At 32.6% G+C, this 23,295-nt stretch overlaps 5 protein-coding genes across 7 annotated transcripts; 2 read left to right on the top strand and 3 right to left on the bottom strand.

The window, feature by feature from the left end:
- Positions 1–353: 353 nt before the first annotated feature.
- On the bottom strand, positions 354–2,052 carry LOC108556914 (peroxisomal (S)-2-hydroxy-acid oxidase). The gene is made up of 8 exons (XM_017913225.1): positions 1,763–2,052; positions 1,557–1,708; positions 1,377–1,497; positions 1,188–1,322; positions 870–1,134; positions 697–813; positions 529–640; positions 354–476 (listed from the first exon to the last, which is right to left on the bottom strand). Exons 1-8 carry the CDS (start codon positions 1,891–1,893, stop codon positions 409–411), a joined length of 1,101 nt encoding a protein of 366 aa, XP_017768714.1. The 5' UTR covers positions 1,894–2,052; the 3' UTR covers positions 354–408.
- Positions 2,053–2,211: 159 nt separating this feature from the next.
- Positions 2,212–5,873, bottom strand: LOC108556925 (isocitrate dehydrogenase [NADP] cytoplasmic-like). The gene is made up of 5 exons (XM_017913250.1): positions 5,517–5,873; positions 3,555–3,708; positions 2,949–3,494; positions 2,639–2,890; positions 2,212–2,580 (listed from the first exon to the last, which is right to left on the bottom strand). Exons 1-5 carry the CDS (start codon positions 5,608–5,610, stop codon positions 2,295–2,297), a joined length of 1,332 nt encoding a protein of 443 aa, XP_017768739.1. The 5' UTR covers positions 5,611–5,873; the 3' UTR covers positions 2,212–2,294.
- A 128-nt stretch (positions 5,874–6,001) lies between these two features.
- On the top strand, positions 6,002–12,977 carry LOC108556923 (NAD(P) transhydrogenase, mitochondrial-like). Of its 3 annotated transcripts, none has more exons than XM_017913247.1 (17): positions 6,002–6,657; positions 8,699–9,000; positions 9,062–9,216; positions 9,268–9,408; positions 9,467–9,589; positions 9,645–9,988; positions 10,049–10,253; positions 10,314–10,529; positions 10,588–10,814; positions 10,871–10,959; positions 11,016–11,214; positions 11,275–11,441; positions 11,501–11,638; positions 11,692–11,912; positions 11,966–12,117; positions 12,175–12,439; positions 12,494–12,977. In XM_017913247.1, the coding sequence occupies exons 2-17, from the start codon at positions 8,732–8,734 to the stop codon at positions 12,853–12,855; spliced, it is 3,273 nt and encodes a 1,090-aa protein (XP_017768736.1). In that variant the 5' UTR covers positions 6,002–6,657; positions 8,699–8,731; the 3' UTR covers positions 12,856–12,977. The 3 variants fall into 3 exon arrangements, with proteins under 3 accessions (XP_017768736.1, XP_017768737.1, XP_017768738.1); XM_017913248.1 differs by lacking the exon at positions 6,002–6,657 and adding an exon at positions 6,907–7,026; XM_017913249.1 differs by lacking the exon at positions 6,002–6,657 and adding an exon at positions 6,944–6,966.
- A 421-nt stretch (positions 12,978–13,398) lies between these two features.
- Positions 13,399–19,725, bottom strand: LOC108556927 (actin-binding Rho-activating protein-like). Its single transcript, XM_017913252.1, has 5 exons — positions 19,533–19,725; positions 14,433–14,575; positions 14,172–14,343; positions 13,873–13,965; positions 13,399–13,810 (listed from the first exon to the last, which is right to left on the bottom strand). The coding sequence occupies exons 1-5, from the start codon at positions 19,563–19,565 to the stop codon at positions 13,679–13,681; spliced, it is 573 nt and encodes a 190-aa protein (XP_017768741.1). The 5' UTR covers positions 19,566–19,725; the 3' UTR covers positions 13,399–13,678.
- Positions 16,679–18,197, top strand: LOC108556926. Its single transcript, XM_017913251.1, has 2 exons — positions 16,679–17,018; positions 17,082–18,197. Exons 1-2 carry the CDS (start codon positions 16,884–16,886, stop codon positions 17,628–17,630), a joined length of 684 nt encoding a protein of 227 aa, XP_017768740.1. The 5' UTR covers positions 16,679–16,883; the 3' UTR covers positions 17,631–18,197.
- Positions 19,726–23,295: the final 3,570 nt, after the last annotated feature.

Genomic DNA, 23,295 nt, shown 5'->3' with positions numbered 1-23,295 from the left:
TTTAATTTTGTTTAATATAAATGCGAGCATTTTCGCCCTTTGACCCATAATGGTGCCAATATAAAGTCTAAAATAATTTAAATTATAAGTACACCATAGAATTTGCTGATTAAAGCAGTTTTGAATCATATTCCTTATACATCATATTGTATTTTACAGTTATTCAACATTTCCCAAAACATTGACAAAGAGATATTTCTAAGTTGAAATGAGAGTATTTAAAAAACATCTAATTTCTTACATATATTCAATTTAATTGTATTGAAGTAGAAATAAATAAGTATTAACTAATTGTTTGTTATAAATTAATTCACGTTTTACAATCAAAAATGAAGATTTCAACTAATTTTCGATTTAATGTGTTTATTTTTCTAATATTAATCGTTATAATGAAATTACAAATGTACTCTATAGTTTACAATAGTAATTATCCCATACAACATGTTCCTTCTTAATATCGCCAATGGAGGAGCAACCTAAAGAAAAACAAATAAAATAATTTATTTAACAACAAATATTAGATAATACCAGATATTGCTAAAGTTGAATCAAGTTGTGTCTTAATAAGATTTAGCACTTTTTTTACTCCTTCTTCACCGCTATGAGCTAATCCCCAAAGAGCCGGTCTACCCATAAATACCTATAAGTTATATATAACAAGTTAACAATACAATTATGAATTGAAAGTATAATTACCATTCTTGCACCCAATGCTAGAGCTTTAAAAACATCGGTACCATCTCGTACACCTCCATCTAAATATATCTCCACTCTATTACCAACAGCGTACGCAATTTCAGGTAAAGCTTCTATCTGCAATATACATAAAGTATTATTTATTTATACATACAATTTTAAATCAAACGTACCGAAGCTGGGGTTCCATCAACTTGTCTAGCCCCATGATTTGATACTAAAATCCCTGCTATTCCCATATCAGCAGCTATGGTAGCATCTTCCGCTGTTAAAATACCTTTCAATACAATTGGCAAAGAAGTTACACTCTTAAGCCAAGCTACATCTTTCCACGTCAAAGAGGCATCAAATAAGTTATTTACATAATTGTTTAATCCAGATACACCGTCTTTCGTGGAATTAATTTTCGTTGCCTTTTCTCCACCAAAATTAGCCAACCTAGTTGAATATAATATGTTTAAATGTAATTTCCATAAGTTTGTTTAAAATACCTAAGATGAGGCGGTAAAGTAAATTGGTTTTTCATATCAGCGAATCGAATTCCAAAGAAAGGAGTATCAACCGTTAGAACAATCGCTTTAAAACCAGCTTTCTCTGCCCTTTTGATTAGTCCCAGTGTCACTTCTCTAAATATTAAATGGTTATAGTATGCATAATGTTACTTATATTTGTTTTTAAACCTATCGTTATAAATGTAAAGTTGAAACCATTTAATTGCATTCGGTGCTGCTTCTGCGACTTCTTCGATGCTGCTGGTAGAAATTGTGCTTTGTATGAATATTGTTTCATAATATTCAGCAGCTAAATTGTAAAATAATAATTATAATCACCGAAAATAAACAATAATTTTGTTAGCAAACCTCTGGCATTTGCCATTTCGCCTTCTGGATGTGCCATTTTTTGCATAGCTGTTGGGGCAATACCCAGAGGCATAGATATCTTAGAACCAAGTATGGTCGTCGAAAGATCCCTTTTGGATACATTTCTCAAACATCTCGGTCTTATGCGCAACCTAAAAAGATTTCTTTTAAATACAAAATCGAACTAAATAATAATATGATCATACCTTGAAAATGCTTTCTCGTTGTTGTTCAAAGTCGTCTCCAATCCCGCTCCGGATTTGTAATAATCCAATGCGTTTTTTGGTAAGACATTGTAGGCATGGTTTTCGAAATCTTTAACGCACACGAAATTCATGATTAGTACTAACCGGACCGTTGGATTTGATCTTTACACTTAAAGTAAAACACAGCACCACTAAGATTTGTTTAAATTTTCCTCTACGATAAATGATGTCTTACACAAGAGATACGGTTCATAAACAAAATGTGAACCTTCGAACGTATTCTGATAATTATACCATTTAATTATTCTCAACTTACACAAAACATCTCTTCAATATCGATCTGAATATAATTGCTATTCAATAACAATGATAAGCATTTGATAACGAAAACTAATAGCTATACGTGTTTAAGTAAATACGATCCAATTGAAAAATGAATACACATGGAATACATTAAAAAAATATTTTATTTAAAAAATTATATAAAACTAATTAAGTTTTGCATTGTTTAATATCTTGCGACTGCGTTCATTTATTTCTTTACAGATTTCTCTAGTTGCTCAGCAATTGCTTCCAAGAAATCTTGAGTATTAAGATACATTCCTTCCTTGACGTTAGGTAATCCATGGATCGAAGCGGCCAAATCCTTTGTCATTCTGCCACCTTCGACGCAATCAATGCAAGCTTGTTCTAGCGTTTTGGAGAATTTAGCTAAGTCTGGAGTTCCATCCAACTTTGCACGATGTTCTAAACCTCTGGTCCATGCGAAAATGGAAGCAACCGGATTTGTTGAAGTTTGTTGTCCCTTTTGGTGTTGCCTAAAACATGTTCATGTTATAAGAATATTTTTATATGTTATTGTTTTGTAGCATATACCTGTAATGTCTGGTAACAGTTCCATGCGCAGCTTCGGATTCGATGGTTTTTCCATCTGGACACATGAGGACTGAAGTCATCATTCCCAGTGATCCGTAACCTTGAGCAATAATATCAGATTGTACATCGCCATCGTAGTTCTTGCAGGCCCACACGAAACCTCCACTAGACTTCAAACCCTGAGCAACCATATCATCAATCAACCTATGCTCGTACCAAATCTTTTTAGCTTCGTATTTTGCTTTGTATTCCCTGTAAAAGATAACAATTTTCTATAGATATTCGTTTATAAATAATATAAATAAATTACTTTTCATAAATTTCCTGGAAAATATCTTTGAAACGGCCATCGTATTTCTTCAAGATTGTATTCTTGGTAGACAAATATAGAGGCCATCCTCTAGCGAGAGCCACTTGGAACGATGATTGAGCAAATGCACGGATACTTTCGTCGGTGTTGTACATGCCTAGAGCAACACCGGATCCCTTGTAAGTGAACAAGTCATATTTCTGCACTTCACCGTCGTTGGCAGTGTAAACAATTTCAACTTTGCCAGGTTTTGTTACTAGAAAATCTTTGGCTTTGTATTGATCACCGTGAGCGTGACGACCAATGATGATCGAGTTGGTCCAACCAGGTACAAGTTTTGGAATGTTTTTGCAAAGAATAGGTTCTCTGAATACTGTTCCACCTAAGATATTCCTAATAGTACCATTCGGCGACAGCCACATCTTCTTCAATTTAAATTCTTCTACCCTTTGTTCATCTGGAGTAATTGTTGCGCATTTTATACCAACATTATGTTTCAAGATAGCGTTGGCCGCATCGATAGTGACTTGATCGTCAGTTTGATCTCTGAAAAAAATACATAAAATCATAAACTGTAAAGTGTCAAAAATCTTTTCTATAATATACCTGTAGGGTAAACCCAGATCATAGTAAAGACATTCGAGTTTTACGTATGGGAAAATCAGTCTTTCCTTAATTTTTTCCCAGATAATTCTCGTCATCTCATCACCGTCCATTTCCACCACCGGATTTTTTGCGACCACACGTGCACCTCCGGCATCTGCAAAATTTTAATTAAAAATAAGCAATTGCAAGAATAATGAGAAAAAACGAGAGAAGAAAACAAGCGCGCAAAAGAAAATTATTTTTAAGAAACATTTAATTGTATGCTTTATATAATAACAGGTATTCACGGCGCGTTTCGCAGTACGTTGACTTCGCCGTATAATTTATTTCTTCGCCGTGCAGCTCTGCGAAGAATTGATCAATAAAAGAGAAGGTAAAAACAAGACTGCATCACAAAACTGGAAGTTGAAATTTCAATTTATTTTTTTTAAACGAAACTTATTTTATGTTTACGTACAGTTTTTGGTATATTCCAAAGGATTGTTTTATGGACTTGTTTACTGTTCTTTCAATGCGATAAAAAGAAATGTGCATTCGCGATAAATAAGTGCAGTGATTCAAATCACTACCAAAAGCAGGTATAAGAAGTTGAGTGACTTGATATTGTTGCAGCGTCTAGACTGAGTCTGGTTCATTCACACGAAAGAATCTGCACCCTGCAGTCTAAATAACTCCCAATTTTGTTTATTATATTTATTGTTATATAAACATGAGCATTGCAATTAAAATATCATATGCAAATATTATGTATGGTTTTAACTCAAATAATAATTACTATAAATGACATGTTTTGATTATATAAATACACTATTTTAAGTATAGTGTATTTATATAGTGAAATACATATTATAAATAAAAAAGTTCCTATATTAAATTCAAAACTGGAAGGGGTTAAAGCACCCTCGGAGAATGTTAAAAATAAACACATATGGGACCTCCCTTATACCTGCGTAGATAATTTATGGACGAAGAGTGTAAACACAAAACCCAAAAAACGTTTCTAGTAGTTCGGAATTTTTCCATTTATTGATGTATTTCTCTCCCAAAAACAGCCAGATAACTAAGTTATATATAGGTTTATTTACTTAAATATTACAGATTTAAAATGGTAGCTAGATTAGATAACAGTGGGTCGTTCTATTCCACTAATATTTCAATACTATTTACTTTGAAATTAACGCGTGCAAGTATTAAATTAATAAAAAATAAAATTAAGATTGTTGCAAATGTTGTTGAAGCAAAAAAAAAATAGTTGGTGCAAAGTTCATAGTTGCTAAAGCAAATATATATGTACATATTTTTGGAATCGAGAATTTGTTATTCTGTACTTTAAAACCAAACCAAGATTTATAGGTCACGGTTCAATGCGATATCACAAGAATTTTAACCAAATTTTAGACACTTGTTAGATGTTAATAAACATACATTCAAATTGATATAATATATCTTTGAAGTCTATATAAAATATTTATAATTAATAAAAATACAGTGGAACCTCGCTTAACGATATACTCGTATAGTGAAACATATTCAAAATACACATAATATGTGTACACAAGTTTTAAAAATGTAACAGGCGTGCAATCTGGGACTTCTCTTCTCATCGTCACTCGTTATGCGAAACGTAGCTCGTTAAGCGAGTAATTTTTCTTACAATTAATTTTACAAAAAATATTTGTGGATCGTTATGCGAGGTTCAACTGCAGTGTAATTTCAATAATAATCAATTAAATTATGTAATATATGTCATAAACTATCAAAAATAAGTGAAGCTACTTAAATAATGTTAATAATAAATACGCGAGTTATGTATTATTTACAAGTTAATAAATTTATAATCTAATTATAATATATGATTGAAATTAGTAGTATTGTTATACGAAGATTATAATTATAATCATGATTATTATCAGTATTGTAACGGTGTGAAATCATTAATGAATGACAATGAAGTGGACTTACAGTTGCGTTTTTGTTGAATTGAGGCAATTGCGCTCGCCCTTTGTTGCGCCCCAGAACCGAAGGTCTTGCAGAATTTGGTTAAGGTACCGGCCATCTTCACGTGCTCCAGCTGGTTCTAATTAGACTTGAATATTTAATGAAATACTTTTATTTGTGGTCTGAAATGCAGTTGCCCGGTTTGCTCGTCAGCCCGTACAGCTATGATATAAACAAGCGTGGATTATTTAATGAATTGTAGGAGGACGAGTCGGTTCGAAAGCGTACGAACTGTACCAGTCGACTGCAGTCAGGAGGTTTGCTTTCTCGCTCACCGCTTTCTTACTTTGTCTATATTTGTATTTTCGAACGTACAATCTCCTTCAAAAAATGCATCGATTGCTCCGAAACGAAATAAGTATATGTATATAAGAAACATCGATGTTTGTGCAACGATTAATTACAATAACAAGATTAAGACGAAAAAGCGCAGACTTATTAGCAACCATTCTTACAGGACGGAATTGGATATTTTTAATGATTCACCTTGTTTATTCCATGTGGAAGTCATTGCCTTCGTAGGGCCTAGCATGTGTGCACTCTGCATGGTATTTGTTCTCGAGAACCACAAATAAATTATATTTAATAAATTAAACTTAATTTGAAGGTTTTTAAATATGACATCATGTTGCTTAGGTGATAATTATTTTAAAAATTAGAATGCATTTTGCTTAACTGAAAGTAAAGTACATGTACATATGGATATCGGTTTTCTATGACATGCTCGAATGATCAATTTGATTGTATGAAGTAAATGTATCGTAGAAAGTTTAATTGGAAACGCCATAATAATAATAAACTTGGCGGCTTTATAGCGGGGAGGTAGCGACATGTAGTAGGATGCAGTAGGATGCACTCTGGTAGAGACTCGGATATTTTTTAGCAGACTGTAAAGAGCAGACTCGTAGAGCGTCGCTTATTCGAAACGCTCCATGGGGGTTGATGATCACAAGCAGTAGACTGCTGCATCCCTTCTTCTTCGACGTCTTCGCTCAGTTCCGATATCGCCGCCCACGCAATCGGTGTGTTCAGTTTGTTCCTAACGAAAATTCAAAAATAATCATATATCCCATCGTTCGTAACTGAAGCAATTCTTCTCGGCCAGGCAAGTATGGTGAACGTCGTTTACTGCTGCAATAATCTCTTTGTCGACAACACGGAATTAACGACAATTTGCGGCCACCGCTGATCCGACCGGTCGGTATGGTATTTATACGGTGGTTGTGTTCCAATTTCTCACTGATCTAATTCTGTTGCACTACTATTATTAAACGAAAAGTCGGCGGAAAAACAAAAACATTTCCCGTCACTTTCCCCACAAAACAAGCCGGCTCCCATTATAAATATAACTCAAGAACGCATTTTAATCTCGACGGTTTTGTTAGTTACGTGATAAGCTGCTGATAATCTGAATGTACATACAACATTTTTTTTTCTAAGTGCCGGTATTTACTCGGTGATTGTCATGAAAAAAGTAAATGCATTTCAATAATAAAACTAAATAACAACACATCTTCATCGTTACGTGCGTCATTAATTTTTTTTGCTACTTAATCGTAAGCTTCCATATGTTTACTATATTGTCTTCCCACCAGATTTATTACTTCAATTTAAATATTTTTATTTAATGTTTTGAGAATTTGTGAATATTTTCTTGTTTAGTCTGCATATATAAGAAACAAACATATTTGCATGAATCCGCATTTCCGGTAACTTTACTAAGCAATATAGGGAGCCACGTACTTCCATTCCCACATAATTTTCACATAAATTAAATACCGAACAATAACAATAATACTTTCAACACCAATAACAAAATCAGTAAATAAAACATAATTGGTATTTACGTTTTTCGATCTCTTCAGATTTCAATTCAATTACACAGATGCATATTCAAATAGTGTTATTCAGTGGTGCATATTTATTTTTCATTATAACTATAAACAGTGGAACCTCGCTTAACGAGCATTTTGCTTAACGAGGAAAATTAATTTTAAGAAAAAAAGAAAAACGAGTAACGTTTCGCATATCGAGTGACGATGAGAAGAAAAGTCCCGGATTGCGCGCCTACTACGTCATTTTTAAAACTTGTGTATACATAGTATGTGTATTTTTGAATATATTTCAATATACGAGTAAAAATCCGAAAATTTTGGAAAGGATTAAACTCGTTAAGCGAGTATTATCATTTATTTTCTGAATTTGTAACTGTAATCTTGTAATAATAACAAATATCATTAATAAACATGTACACATTACACATTACTTTCTATTTTTATTTGTATTATTATCATTATTTTACATAATCTTAATATAAAGAGATTTATTTCAATTATTATTGATATAAATATATTATGCAACTTTCATTACAAAAGTGTTAATTGGATTGACTAGATTAATACCACTTATGCCAAATAATTGTGAATGCTTTCAAATTTTATTTTAAATATGAATTAGCGATAATTTCATATACAAATATTTTTGAAATCTAAAAATATTTGCATCCAAACTATTTAACGTGTGAATTATGTATACATAATAAACACATAACATACGTACAAGCACTTGCTAAATATTTATTTTTATCCATTTTTGCCAGGTATAGATAATTTTGTGACAATGATAATCGCGTGACTGAATACAGTATATTTCCAGTACATTTCATTTTATTTATAATCTCATTACTGCATTTATTCATAATATGAGAATATTCAAGCTAAATATGCGTATTACACATGTGAACTGATTCTAGTAGTTTATCAGTTCGAATGTATAAGGTCATCTTATATAATGTATTTCAATATAATGATGTTTATTCTTAAATATTTCTATATACTTTATTTGAACAAAAAAAAGTAATATTATACACAATTAATTCACGAATATCAATAATATCTCTGTAATTATATATATACAAAGCAAGTTATAAGTATTAAGATCATATATTCATTTTTCAATTACTTTGTAAACTTTGCAGTTTGTTAAATATGGAGATAATTAAATTATTAGATAATGCTTGCATATAATCGAAAGATTAAATATAGACATCCAACAACATAGTAAACAAACAAAATTCAAGAAAACAAACAGATAAGACAGAAGTAGCTATATGTTTGCATCAAATTGATTGTAAGTGCTCATTGCAGGAACGGCATGCATAGGTAGTGAACGAACAAAACATGTCTCAGGGTGTTTACGTTTTGTGTTCAAATTACTCGAAAAGAAACGTCGTCTTCTTACAAAAGCGTTTAACTCAAGGCAAATGGTGCTCGAATGATCGTCAATGTGTGAAGACTGCAAGCGCGTCGACGACGAGATGGCTTTCGACGCATACATCTAGGAGATTACTGCAAAAGGATACTCAACATTCTGCAAAGGAGATTAAAGGTATACCGTATAAGGATATTACGATAGGAGTCCCTAAGGAAATTTGGAAAAATGAAAGAAGGTACTGCGATTTTATTATTTGTTTAAACTTATTCCTTTACATTAGCGTATTTTATTTGCAGAGTGGCGTTAACACCCGCAGTGGCTTCAACTTTAATAAAGAAAGGATTTAATGTAAACGTCGAGGCAGGTGCGGGGGCCGAGGCAAAATTTAGAAATGAAGATTATGAGAGTGTCGGTGTTAAGTTAGTAGATAACGAAGGGGCTTTCAATACAGGCAATAAAATGTAAAATTCTAGTCAATATCGTACTAATAAATATATTTTAGATATAATTTTGAAAGTCCGCCAGCCCACTGAAAATGAGGTACCGAAATTTAAGGATAATAGCACTTTGATATCGTTTTTATACCCCGCTCAAAATAAGACTTTGGTGGATCAATTAGCGTCTAGAAAAATTAATGCATTTGGTAAAGAAAAGTAAAAAAAAATGATTTGTGTATTGTTAAATTTGATTTTGTTTAACAGCTATGGATTGCATTCCTCGAATTACAAGAGCACAAGTGTTTGATGCTCTTAGCTCAATGGCTAATATCTCTGGTTACAGGGCTGTAATTGAAGCCGCTAACCATTTTCCTCGATTCTTCTCAGGTATAGCTAGATTTAGTATTATTAAGGAAAACATAACTAATAAGATATATTTTAGGGCAAATTACTGCAGCTGGTAAAGTTCCTCCTGCTAAGATTTTAGTTATTGGTGGAGGTGTAGCTGGTCTGGCTGCTATAGGACAAGCAAAATCAATGGGAGCTATTGTCAGGGCTTTCGATACGAGAAGCGTTGTGAAAGAACAGGTGGAATCGATGGGTGCTGAATTTTTGACGATTAATATAACGGAGGAAGGAGGAAGTGCGGGTGGTTACAGCAAGGAGATGTCAAAGGAGTTCATCGACGCTGAACATGCCTTATTTGCCAAGCAATGCAAAGAAGTTGATATTATTATTTCAACCGCTCTTATTCCTGGCAAAAAAGCTCCAGTTTTGATATTAAAAGTAATTATTGATTTACTCAAATAAATGCTATAATAGTCCGGTAAATAATATATTTCGTAGGATCATGTACTAGGCATGAAACCAGGAAGCGTTGTTGTGGATTTGGCTGCAGAAGCTGGTGGAAACTTCGAAACAACGAAACCTGGAGAAGTCTATCAATTAAATGATATTACACATATCGGTTTAACAGATCTTCCAAGCCGTCTTCCGACTCAAAGTTCAACTTTATATGCAAATAATATATCTAAATTTTTATTTTCAATGGGTACGATTTACATTTAATATTAAATAATTACATTTTGGTTTTATTTGTATTTGTTTTTAGGAGAAGAAAATCATTTTAATATCAATTTGCAAGATGAAGTGATCAGGGGAAGTATAATATTGGAAAAGGGTAATTTGATGTGGCCACCGCCAAAACCCGTTGGTCCACCGCCTGCTGCAGCAGCACCTAAACAGACCGTCGCTGCTGTTAAAGAGGAGAAAAAAGAAATTTCACCTTTGATGGCAACAGTGAAAGATTCTTTACTCTGTTCAACTGGTAAATTGGAGAAATATGTTTAGGTAATCTGGTTGTATTCAATATGGTTAATATTTAGGTGTTGGGACTATTTTGAGTCTGGGTTACATTTCACCAAACCCCGCTTTTACTGGAATGTTAACAACGCTTGGATTATCTGGAATTGTTGGTTACCATACAGTGTGGGGAGTTACACCCGCATTGCATTCACCTTTGATGTCCGTAACTAACGCCATATCAGGTATCACTGCTGTCGGAGGTTTGTTACTGATGAATGGCGGATATTATCCAACAAATACGGTTGAAGTACGTATGAAGTACAATTATCAATTAATTTGGAAATATAATTGATTTAATTTTAGGCATTGGCAGCTTCTGCCGCTTTTATTTCATTCATAAACGTGTTTGGAGGTTTCGTAGTAACGAAACGCATGTTGGATATGTTCAAAAGGTATTTACTTTAAATGAGAATACGTAAATGGAAATTTAATAAAACCTTTATTTTAGACCTGATGACCCACCAGAGTACAATAGTTTATACGGAATTCCTGCAGCTTTGTTCTTGGGTGGTTATGGATACGCAGCTATGCAGAATTTACCGGAGATACATCAAGCCGCCTACTTAGCTGCATCTTTATGCTGTGTCGGTGCATTAGCTGGCCTAAGTTCCCAGAAAACATCAAGGATGGGAAATAATTTGGGAATCGTAATGACTTTAATATTGACTTTTAAGAATTATATTTAATTTAAAATCATGTTTTTTTAGATTGGAGTTTCCGGCGGAATAGCTGCAACTTTAGGACAAATGGCTCCAAGCGTTGAAGTATTGGGACAAATGGCTGCTTGCATGATTGCAGGAGGCGGACTCGGAACGTTAATCGCGAAGAGAATCCAAATTACCGATTTACCTCAATTAGTAGCTGGTTTCCATAGGTAAATAATTTAACATTGTATGGGATGTAGAGACTTTAAATTTATATTGTATATTTCAGTTTGGTCGGTTTGGCAGCCGTTTTAACATGCATGGCTACTTACATCCATGACTTTTCAACATTTGCCACAGATCCTTCAGCTAATGTTGTTAAAAGTGCATTGTTCTTAGGAACATACATTGGAGGTGTTACTTTCAGGTGATTACAAATATATCAATTTATATGCAGTATATATAATGATTATTTTTTAGTGGATCGTTAATTGCTTATGGCAAACTTCAGGGAGTTTTAAAATCAAGTCCTTTACTTTTGCCAGGACGACATGCTATAAACGCTGCAATGTTGCTTGGAAATGTAGGAGCTGGTGCATACTTGTTTTACGATCCTTCACTTATGGCCGGACTTGGAGCTTTAGGAACTACAGCGGCACTTTCCACCGCAATGGGAGTTACCTTAACATCCGCAATTGGAGGTACGCAAATATTAATCTTTTAAAGCAGAGTCACCAATATTTTACTTTTTCAGGTGCCGATATGCCAGTGGTAATTACTGTTTTAAACAGTTATTCAGGCTGGGCTCTTTGCGCTGAAGGATTTATGCTGAACAATAACTTGATGACAATTGTGGGTGCTCTCATTGGTAGCTCAGGTGCAATTCTATCATACATAATGTGCAAAGTAAGAATTTGTCTACAAATTTTATAGGAAATTCGATTAATTATTCTCAATTCACAGGCAATGAACCGCTCCTTACCAAGCGTAATTTTGGGAGGATTTGGAACGTCGAGCACCGGATCCGGAAAACCAATGGAAATAACTGGAACTCACACTGAAGTAAACGTCGATGGAGCCGTGGACATGATCAAGAATGCTAGAAACATTATCATCGTACCAGGCTACGGTTTGTGCGTTGCTAAAGCTCAATACCCAATTGCTGAGATGGTGAACAGTCTGAAGAAGCAAGGAAAGAATGTTAGATTTGCTATACATCCAGTTGCAGGTAAAATTTATTGATTTACATTTTGATCGTAACTGATTATATTTTGTTGAAAAGGTCGTATGCCAGGACAACTGAACGTGCTGTTGGCCGAAGCCGGAGTTCCTTACGACGATGTCTTAGAGATGGACGAGATAAACGATGATTTTCCTGAAACCGATTTGACATTGGTGATTGGCGCAAATGATACCGTTAACAGTGCGGCCGTCGATGATCCCAATTCACCGATCGCTGGGATGCCGGTCATGAACGTCTGGAAATCCGATCAGGTCATTGTAATGAAGAGATCTTTAGGTGTTGGATATGCGGCAGTCGATAATCCAGTTTTCTACAAACCGAACACAGCCATGCTGCTTGGTGATGCGAAGAAGACGTGCGAGCAATTACTTACTAAGGTTCTCAACTCTGATAGTACTTAAGTTATTTTTATATCTATATTAAGAAAATGGTCGTGTTTCGAAAGCGTTTTGGGAATTGTCGAAGAAATTATTTTTGTAATGAAACATATATCTATTAAGGTTCATCGATTTTAAAATCAATTTACATATTTTTAATTAAAATTTTATGCATTTATAAAAATATTTCTTTTATTTTATACCTTCAAACATTATCTATATTATATTTATATTATTTTTCTTAACAGCAAGTACAGTTTTCTAAATTTAATTTCCTGTTGTATCCTTTTCATTATTATATTGTATTTGTACGTAAATCTCCACGTACATTATTCATTTTTACTGCTGAAAGTAAAGAAAATTGTTGTTTTTTTTTTTTAATTTAATGCGATATAAATTAAATAAAAATAATCAAATTTGAAAATAATTTGCTTTAATTATGTACATTATATTTACAACCGTGAAATTAAATTAATAATAAATTATTTACAACATTAACTTAAACGATCTTCTCTTAAATATTTGCCACAAATATCCTTTGATCTTTATATTGTTAAACGGTTTCCTTTATGTGTATATTCGAAATGCAAACTGGGATATTTGTGACATTCCCTTAAACTAAACATATGATATGTGTCCGATAGTTTTGGTTCTTAAATCAAATAATACAAATACAAATAATAAAAAAAAATAAAAGTCAATTAGAGTTTTTCGTATGGAATAAAACAAAAGTAAGGTCATACGTCAGTCAGTCAGTCATACTATATCATGCATTCACTCGTAATAATTTAGTTTTTAAATAAATAAATAATATGGTCCATGGCATGTATCGATGTATGCACATTAATCAATATCCATTTTCGCTGCATTCCTCATTCTCTTTGAGCGCAGCTTTCGCCGCATCGATTTTCTCCCGGAAAATTGCTCTGACTTCGGCGATCGGCTTCAGGAGAATGATGGGCACATGGTCATCTCGTCTCTAATGAAAGTAAGTTTTAATGAAAACGTGAAGATTTGTTAATAAATATTTAATAAACGTACTTGGAAGAGAACTTCTCCTTCGAAATCCACCAATTTATGTTTCCTTGCCCTGAGCAACATTCCCACTAACTTGTCCGAAATCACAGTGTAAATCTGCAAAGTAAATCATATTTTAAGAAAGCCGCAGCCAAAATGAGAATTGGATTATTTCAGTAATTGCATTTCAAAAAGTGCCAGGTCGTTTTGCCGATGATTTGGCATTGGATCAGGACACGTGTGCTTAAATTATATGTTTACCTAAGTTAGAAAGCGTGCAGTGTATGGGCATTTCGCGCTTGCCATTAAAATGTGCATCTTACCGTGAAGATCGTTCCGAAGCTTATCGCTTTCCTAGGATCGTCCTGCTTCTCGGACGGATCGAACAGTGGTTCCCCGTACTGATTGATGATCTCGCAACATTCCAGCATCTCCTTGCACACTTCGATCGTCGCTTTGAAAGCCCTGCTTTCCGACAGCGATCCTTTAGCCGGCCTACAATTCGAATTATTATTGGTAGAGTGCCGAAATAATATGAAACGAGAGTAAACAGTCGCTCCTGTTTATTTTTATCTACAACTTACTTTCCATACTCGTCCTTTGAGAATTGAGGTTTTGGCATTCCTCCAACACATTTCCCATTAGAGAATGGATTCACTGCCTGCTTCCTGAGATGCTTATTGGCCTGCTGATTGAAAAGGGCAACCTTTGCACTCAACGGAGAGTCCTGCAAATGTTTATTTAAATATATATATAATTCTGTTGTTTTGTTTAGATTATTTTGATTTTAAAATAATACACTTATTTTTAACAATATTAAAGCACGAAGAAAAAAAAAACGAATTGTTTGTGCCAAATAATCATAAAGAGGAAATAGATTTTTTTTTAAGACAAAAATATTCCTTGACTATTTTTTATCGTATTTGAGATTATTCTTATAATGTCTACTACATAGATCATAAGTTTCTTTAGTTCTTGAATCGTCTCCATTCTACTAACAATAATTTATAAATTTTAAATTATGCATCCTTAAGCTATCAAACATTAAATTACTTTGATCAGTGGTAATTTGGTTCTAAAAATACGGACAATATTCAATGTATCAATCAAACATTACAATACAATATTTAACAGAGTCATTAAATCATACAGTAAACTTTTTGTAATCTATAAATAAGATGTTTACATTATTATTTTCTAAATAACAAATGTGATTTATTTCCCATTTTTTTCAAGGACGGAAAAGCCTACGGTCAATGATTCATGTAGTTTATATTTATATCAGTTTCCTTTTGTCTTTAATTAGTTATGTAATTGTATAGTTGTTGAAATATATCTAAATGAAGATTTATTACTTAGACATTATTTTTAATTAAAATATAAATAAAAACTTCGTAACTTTCTAATATTATTATAGTATTTTGTGTTATTTATTGGATGAGTTGAATTATGAAGATAGCAATATAATATTTAAACTAAATGAATCTATATATAAACATTTATTTTTATATACATAAATGAACGGATGAATGGAAAATATTGCAATCCAAAAATATAACTGAATAGAGAGAGGATGCACCAGCGTCGCTGTTTCGAGCCAACTACGTCAGTTTTAACTTGATAATGACCCATGTTGCAATTCAACATTGAAGGAAAAGCAAAATCACAAAATATTTATAACCCAGTGGCAACGAATGTTCGTTGATTGCACGTGCTGGCTTCCGTCCAAGGAATGCGAAGACTTCGTCAAATGTTACGTCAATTATTATTTTTTAAATAGAGATTCCTAATTTTAACGGCGTTTCCTCTGCGCAAAAGACATTTCGCACGAAATTCCCGCACGCTTATTAGTAAATAAAACTGCGAATTCTATGCGACCAAAATTGGACTGAAAAGCGTAAAGAGTATTTTCATCGAGCAACGCCAATAGTAAATAATATTTATACGACCCTCAAATATTCATGCTATTTATTAATGGATCCAATATAAATATTTTCATTTCGCAAATGAATGCTGCTGATGTTATTTTTTACGCGCATTTTGCCGAGATATTTTTAAGTGAATGGGATCTAGGAAAGCGGAAGTTTTGGTTTTGGAAAGCGATCAATCGGATCCATCGTAAACTTTTGAAATAACATCTACCAAATCTTTGTAGGTTAATTATTTTCTTCAGCGTTTTCTAATTTCAAATGAATTATCTCTATACACAGTTCTTATGCATTCATATTTATCTATACAACAGCTGCTTTCAAATTTATGTTAACAAGATGTTTACTTTTGAGATTGACCTGATGTGTGATCTTTCATATTACGCAAAATAATTAAAACGATGCTCAAAATATTCTCAATTTTTTAGTACAGTAATTTAAATATTGAATACCTCACATAGTGCGGATAATCTGTTAATCGAGAAATAAAATACATAAAACAATAAATCGCAGAAAAAAAAACTTGACTTTATAAAGTGAAAGAAAACATTAAAATTTAGTTAGTTTTTAAATTTAAAATAGATAATCCGGACTGATCGGAATCACTAGTATCAACTATCGGAAGAAACAATTGACGTTTACATTCATAAAATATATATCTTGTTTCTATTTAATGTAACTTAAACATTGTTATGAGTTTCAGTTTAATGTTTATTTATTGTCGACATTGCAATGAATTAATTAAAATAGAAAAGCTTATAAAAAAAAGAAATCATATGCATGCAAATTAACTTAGACACGAAATAAGTTAATGAACCTACTTTCACTGTACTACTATTATATTTTGGAAAACTAAGATTTTTTGTTATATATTTGAGAGAACATGAAATAAATCTTGGACTACGTGTAATATTATAATTATTATGTGAACAAGGAATAATACATTGAAATCTTTTACTTTGCTCTGGTAAATTATTCACTTATTATCATGTCAAATATGCATTTTTCGCTTGAGCGATGAACTGCTTAATTAATCAGTTATGTTTTACTATAAAACCTCCTGCACAGAGAAGTCTGCAGTTGTAGAGAAGACGCGCTGGAAGAAAGATGAAGATGTCTCAATTATATCCATCTGCGTTGTTTGTTTTGTCCGTGGTTTTTGTATTAATTGATAGTAAAACTATTGGTTTCCATCAGCAGGACTTTGAGAACAACGGACACGATGAACTGCATGATTATTACGTAAGTGACGTTTATATAATTGATTTTATGATTAATTTTAATTGATTTGTGATTCTGGTTTAGGCCCCAATCAATTACAAATACTCGTACGGCGTTGAAGATCAAAAGAACGGCGATTTTAAGTCGCACAAAGAGGAAAGGACCGGCGATGTTGTAAGAGGGGAATACAGCGTTTTGGGCCCAGACGGTATTGTGCGAACTGTTACTTATTATGTGGACAAACACAGTGGATTCCAAGCTGTTGTCACTAAATCGGGTGAAGGAATTGATCATCCAGATGTCGGTCATCAAGAAATTTTGAATAATGCCAATTACGCCTCGCAGATTCATCAAGAAAATCATGTTAACAATCATGAATTGCACGACGATCATATTCCAATTAATTTGCAAGTGCAAGCCATTGCCCAGCCGATTTTTGCTTCAAATGAAGGGAAGAATCTGAGGCGTCAGCATAGCTACAGCAATGATCACAGACACATCGAATACATTCAACCGAACTACTTAAATTTCATCCACCAACAGCAACAAAACGTTCAGCCCCAATACTACAGTCAACAACAAGAAGTGTCAAACGTTGAACCGCAATACGAGCATAAAATTAATTGGTATTAACTCTCTTCCTGATCGCGTACGATGTAATTATTTATGTTTCATAAACAATAGCACATTGTGCAAATTAGCATAAAAAAAAAACTAAAGTAAATAATTCCAAAAATATAATGGACGGAAAAAATGGACGCTTAAAGAGAAAAAAATCCATTTACACTTGTAAACATCCAAACTTCCATTACACATCATTTAAGCTAAACAACAAATTTGGCGTACATCCTAATTCGCTTTTTGCGATGAAAAGTATTTCAATATCGCTCAAAGTGTATTTCGTATCAATAAATCTGGAATTTGTTTTGGTGAGAATAATGGGAATTTGCGAATTTATAAATATCTTTTAAGAATGGCGATTTATAAATATCTCAAGAGGCAGTAGTAATTGGTGAAAGAATGCTGATAGTAGGGTCAGGATATAGCTATTTTCGTTCGTCCGCAATATCAAGACATAAAATAAAAAATCGAGACCTAATAAATATTAGGTCTCCGGAAGGTTTTTCCCGAAACTCTACTTAAAACAACGGTATAAATATTATGATTTTAGAATATTTTCCTAGACTTGTATTTAAAAAAACAAACATTTAATAAAAAAAACTTAGTATTGTGTTGCTGTAGAAACAAAAATATTGAAATATTTGTATAATTTTTAAGTATTCGATTTATAATTTATACTTTCTTTGTTTATTGTTATTTATTATTGTTATTGATGCATTTGAAATATATATAATTAAATTGAAAATATAATATTTTTTATTTCAAGTATTTTCACCATGTTTAACAATTTTCTATAATAATATTTATTGCAACAATAAACTATAGATATTAAAAAAAACTTAATAGAATAACAAAAATATATAATTTCTGCCCGGTAAATATTAATATTTCTTTGTATCAATTAATTGAATTATCATAAATGTAATTTTATCAAAGTTTTAATTTTACAAAAATTACAATTATGTAGATAAGTATAATTACTAATTTAATATGGAATTCAATAGGTAATATACAAATAAGGATAAGGATTAAGTAATTCCTTGTGAAGTTCAAAATCCATATTTCACATCGTCAATGAGAAGATGACAAATAATGTTGTTCTTTGATAGGAGACCTTAGTTCGGGCTTTGACCGAGGCCTTTATAAATACAAAATAATGTGTGTCCTGCGTATATTTATAAAACCTATAAATATTATACTAAACATTCCGATAGTGGCGCCTGTCGGACCGAGGTCCGTTCTAAAAATTTGTAGAAAGTAATCCCGCCAATAAATATAAATCGGGAACACTTTGTATCTTCTTCAACTGTAAATGTATTTCGTGCCATTTCATATTTAATGCAGCGTCCAAAAATAGAATTCTCGATGAAGCTCAAGAGTAGATGAAGAAGAATAAAAAAAAGTAGAATGTTGCATATGAAGTTTGTTCGAAAAAATAAAATATAAGACAATGTTTACTGTGATAAATATTAAATAATTGAGATGCTATGGAATTTTGGATACATGGTCGAATATAAACTCTTGTGGCATCATCGTACGTTTTTCCGTCGAATATGTCTGATATTTTTATGCGCGAAAATATTTGGAGCAAGTACAAGTGCTTTTCATTTCTATATACTTTCGTTCGGTGCATCTTCCAATGCAAACATCATCAAGGATGAACAATAAAAATGGAATTATAAATGCATTCCGTTTCAATAATGTATTGCATTTCTTGTCTATTATTTAAATCATTTTAATTACTTGATGATATTAATTAGTTAGCTAATAATTTAAGTGATTGATTGTTGTAATTCTCATTGTTGTAATTAATAATAATAACAATATAAATAAATAATTATATAAGAAATAAATGTAATAAAAACAGGATTAAATTTGCTAGTGCTAATAAGACAATTGTTTTGTTTAACTTACCATGAAGACACGTTCAACACACTCCGCTTGCATTTTGTAAGATTATTATCACTTGCAGGGTAAAAAATCACTAACGAGAACAACGATTTTCGAAAAACTGCTCCAAAATTGATGAATATGTATTGAATGTACTTGGGCCTGTTTAAAAATAAGGTGATGCGGCGTCGACGGCGCGGTTTATATCGGCAGTCTCGGTATGCCCGAAATATATAGATAACTGACCGACGCCAAGCGTCGCTTCACTCCGACGTCACCGTTTCTGACTAATTTTCCATTCTCTTCCAAACAACCATAACGCTGATCTCACTGAAAACAATTTTCGCCTTGTTATTCATCATTTTTTTTTTCAGGACATCCTCAGATTTACTCAGAATTTAAATTGAAATTTCAAAGGAGAAAAAAAATATAGAAAACAGCTAAATCTATTTTGTTTTGGGGAATGTAAATTAGATGCAGATCTGTAGTGAGTAAGCAATTAAAATTAATTGTAACGGGAAAAAATTTTCTTTTCTTTTTTTTTTGAAAACGACTTTTTGCCCTGTAATTTGTAAAAATTACTAATGGCCGAAAAATGTAACAGAAATTCAGGCAATGACGTACGGCGGACAGGTGTCGACGCCAGAACGTACTTTGCCAACGAAAATAAAAACAAATTGAAGACGATATAAATGTCTGGTCGAACTAGAGAGTAGAAAAAAAAATATATGAGGAAAATAAAGCGCGCTCGAATGCGTACATTACACGAACATGAATGTAAAATTCCTAGATCATTTTTTTTTCTACTTCGGTCGTAAGTTACGAGCGCATTTGCACTTGGTTAATACGCATTTTTATGTTATGCATTACTTTTGTACATCATTCTTTACGACTGCACTATAATTTAAATGTAGTCTTAATTTAGATAATTGCAGACTAAACATTGGTTAATGATTATTTGTATTCCTAATTTATCAACAAAGTATTCATAGACTTTTCAAAAGGTTGATAAATCTCTCAAATACTTTTCGTTAATAAGTCGAATAAGTCTAAATTTAATTAAGAATCTCGTTATTAATTTATACAATTATTTATATAACTTAATTTCAAAAGATCATGTAGATCCGATTACTTCTTACGAAGGAAAGTCGATCACGATCATTATTAAGTGGAATTGTCGATCTTAAGATAATTTAGATGAAAATTATTAAAAATTTATTACATCACCTGCAAGTAAACCTGAACCTTATACAGGAATGGCTACAAAAATGGAGAATGAAAGTCAATGAATCAAAATCAGTACATGTCACCTTCATCGTGAGAAAGGATTCCTGCCCACCAGTGACGGCGGCAAATAAAGTTAAATATCTGCGTATGCGTCTAGAATCTAGATTTTAGATAGAAGATTGACCTGGAAGAATCACATCCAAGCAAAAAGAGAACAACTAAAATTAAGTTCAGGAAACTCTACTGGCTATTACGGAAAGACTTGCCAATTTCGAATGAAAACAAGTTGCTGATCTATAAAGTAATTTTGAAACCTGTCTAGGAATACGGAATACAGCTATGGGGAGTCAGCAACAGATCTAATATTGCGACCATACAAAGAAGAACCTAAGGAGGATCATTGGTGCTCCATGGTGTATTACGAACCGGAGAATTAGAGGAAACAATTACGAAAAACAGTAGCCGATACCAAAATAGACTAGACCGACATCCAAACATACTAGCTGTCAATTTTCTGGACAATAGTCTAACAACACAGCGACTGAAGCGACAAAAACTACTGGATCTACCATTAAGATTCAATAAATAACCAATAAGAAAAGGATAATTGCCAATGGGTGAAGTCCAATTAAAATCTTGTCAACCGCCAGATCATTTACTGAATGTTTTTATTATAGAATAGTGGTGAATAAAAAGGACGATACAAATTAATATATTTATCAGTTTAAATTTATCAAATGTGTAATGTTATAACAATGTTATCATTTAATGCTTAATTAATTCTCATAAAGAGATTATTTAAAACTTAGTTTGTAGAAAATGAAATGAAATAAAAAAAAAATAGCAGACACTAATTGTAATTGTATTTTGTCTGAACTATCACTATCCTAACATTTTATTTGTTTACCAACTGCGCCTGGATCAAATAAATAGAACTCTGAAATAAAAATAAAGTGATCCAGTGATTCCACACGTGGATAATTTGGCACTCAATCGAAGTCCTTTACATTTATTCGTTCACATTCACCTATTCCATTCACAAATCGATTATTTAAACTACTTCTCTATAGCATGCAATAAACAAATTAGTCACTATGTAAGCATTAGAGATCAAATAATACAAACTAACATTTGCGTCAAGATGTGCTGGTATAGTAACAGTATTAGTCAATGATATAAATATAGTGCAATAAAAATGCTTCGATATTCTTTAATTAGCAAACCGCACGTATTTTTAGATGCATATCCGTTCCTCGATATTTCACTTCCAGCAGGAAAAATAAACGTTGTTCTTTTTAATTTTCGCGACGCCTTCGCAGAGAACCTTCTAAAATAACATATCTTTGATCTCTACTAAATGTAGCGAAAACCTTGGCAATCTGCATTCTGTTTGTTTCATTCAAACCAATAGCTTTGTTGAACATATTTTCAGCTTCAGAAGAAAAAAATATTTATGTGATTATATGTATATATTTTTATTCTTCCTCATTATGTCGGTATATAAAAATTCAGTTTGATCGTTCATCCGGTTGCGACGATGTGTATATTCCACGCTTGACCTTGCCGGGGTCTGAAATTCCTGAAAACATCGTAAATACATACGTTTTAATTATCGCGCATCGAATTAAATCTCGCTATAAACGGGGAGCGCGCTGTGGACTGAGCGCGTTTGTGAACTTGGATTGCGTAAGATGCGTTTGGCGGAAACGATTTTTCACGTTTTGTGGACAATGTCATGGCTAATCGCCAGCCATGCTGTTTTGCCTATAAATACATTTAGCATTAGCTGACTAACTCGGATGGTCTTTAATGACAGAGCGACAAATCATTGACGCCAACTTTTCTCCACGATCCAACATTTGCTGTATATGGTCATATCCATATGATACCCTTTCTTGGAAATATTGTTTCCACGCGTTTCTTCCTTAAATAAATTGTAATCGGGCATTTATTTCGCTCCGCCGAGCTAAGCCACGCGTTTGGGTCCTTATGAAATTACACCTGGTGATATATTTAGAAAATTGGCCAACATCTCATTTTCCATGATCACACATAAAATTGCGTTTATTTAGCGACAACATTATTTTACAATAACAACCTGTCAACGGTAAAACATGATAATAATTATAAATATATTACAGCTTTTCTGACCAGTCTTTCATAATTATTACATAAAGTATTAACATATTTAATATTTTTTGTGCAGATCTTGACCAAGTCTTATAAAGATTTGTAAAGTAATAATATTGTCAATGTACTGATTAAATCATATACGAATTACACAAAAAAAGGGCTTGAAATAATTATATTGGACAAAGTTATTATCGAATACGTAAGGCTGCTGCTGTGAATGTGGTTCGACATTTTCAAGATCATTTTGATTCGGTTGTACTGATGTTATGGTGATCGTTTGAAAGGGCAAGTAGGGCTTGAAATCGACGATTATAAGAAAATAAAAATTGTACATTCTTTAGCAACCACTATTTAAACAATATATATATACAGTGGAACCTCACTTAACGAGTTTAATCCGTTCCAAAATTTCCGGTTTTTTACTCGT

The sequence above is a fragment of the Nicrophorus vespilloides genome, unplaced genomic scaffold, assembly GCF_001412225.1.
Source record: "Nicrophorus vespilloides isolate i.1.1-1 unplaced genomic scaffold, Nicve_v1.0, whole genome shotgun sequence".
Classification (NCBI taxonomy): Eukaryota; Metazoa; Arthropoda; class Insecta; order Coleoptera; family Silphidae; genus Nicrophorus; species Nicrophorus vespilloides.
This window is presented reverse-complemented; position numbering and strand designations above follow the sequence as displayed.

Coding starts and splice junctions, on each gene's coding strand:
- LOC108556914 (XM_017913225.1), bottom strand. CDS start 1,893: ATGAATTTCGTGTGCGTTAAAGATTTCGAAAACCATGCCTACAATGTC. Junction 1,709..1,762: donor AACGAGAAAGCATTTTCAAG/GTATGATCATAT, acceptor AAATCTTTTTAG/GTTGCGCATAAGACCGAGAT. Junction 1,323..1,376: donor CTTTACATTTATAACGATAG/GTTTAAAAACAA, acceptor TTTAATATTTAG/AGAAGTGACACTGGGACTAA.
- LOC108556925 (XM_017913250.1), bottom strand. CDS start 5,610: ATGGCCGGTACCTTAACCAAATTCTGCAAGACCTTCGGTTCTGGGGCG. Junction 3,495..3,554: donor GATCTGGGTTTACCCTACAG/GTATATTATAGA, acceptor TATTTTTTTCAG/AGATCAAACTGACGATCAAG. Junction 2,891..2,948: donor TTCCAGGAAATTTATGAAAA/GTAATTTATTTA, acceptor TATCTTTTACAG/GGAATACAAAGCAAAATACG.
- LOC108556923 (XM_017913247.1), top strand. CDS start 8,732: ATGTCTCAGGGTGTTTACGTTTTGTGTTCAAATTACTCGAAAAGAAAC. Junction 9,590..9,644: donor TTTTCCTCGATTCTTCTCAG/GTATAGCTAGAT, acceptor GATATATTTTAG/GGCAAATTACTGCAGCTGGT. Junction 11,639..11,691: donor ATTGGAGGTGTTACTTTCAG/GTGATTACAAAT, acceptor ATTATTTTTTAG/TGGATCGTTAATTGCTTATG.
- LOC108556926 (XM_017913251.1), top strand. CDS start 16,884: ATGAAGATGTCTCAATTATATCCATCTGCGTTGTTTGTTTTGTCCGTG. Junction 17,019..17,081: donor ATGAACTGCATGATTATTAC/GTAAGTGACGTT, acceptor ATTCTGGTTTAG/GCCCCAATCAATTACAAATA.
- LOC108556927 (XM_017913252.1), bottom strand. CDS start 19,565: ATGCAAGCGGAGTGTGTTGAACGTGTCTTCATG. Junction 14,576..19,532: donor GTGTTGAACGTGTCTTCATG/GTAAGTTAAACA, acceptor AAACATTTGCAG/GACTCTCCGTTGAGTGCAAA. Junction 13,966..14,171: donor GCTTCGGAACGATCTTCACG/GTAAGATGCACA, acceptor TTTACTTTGCAG/ATTTACACTGTGATTTCGGA.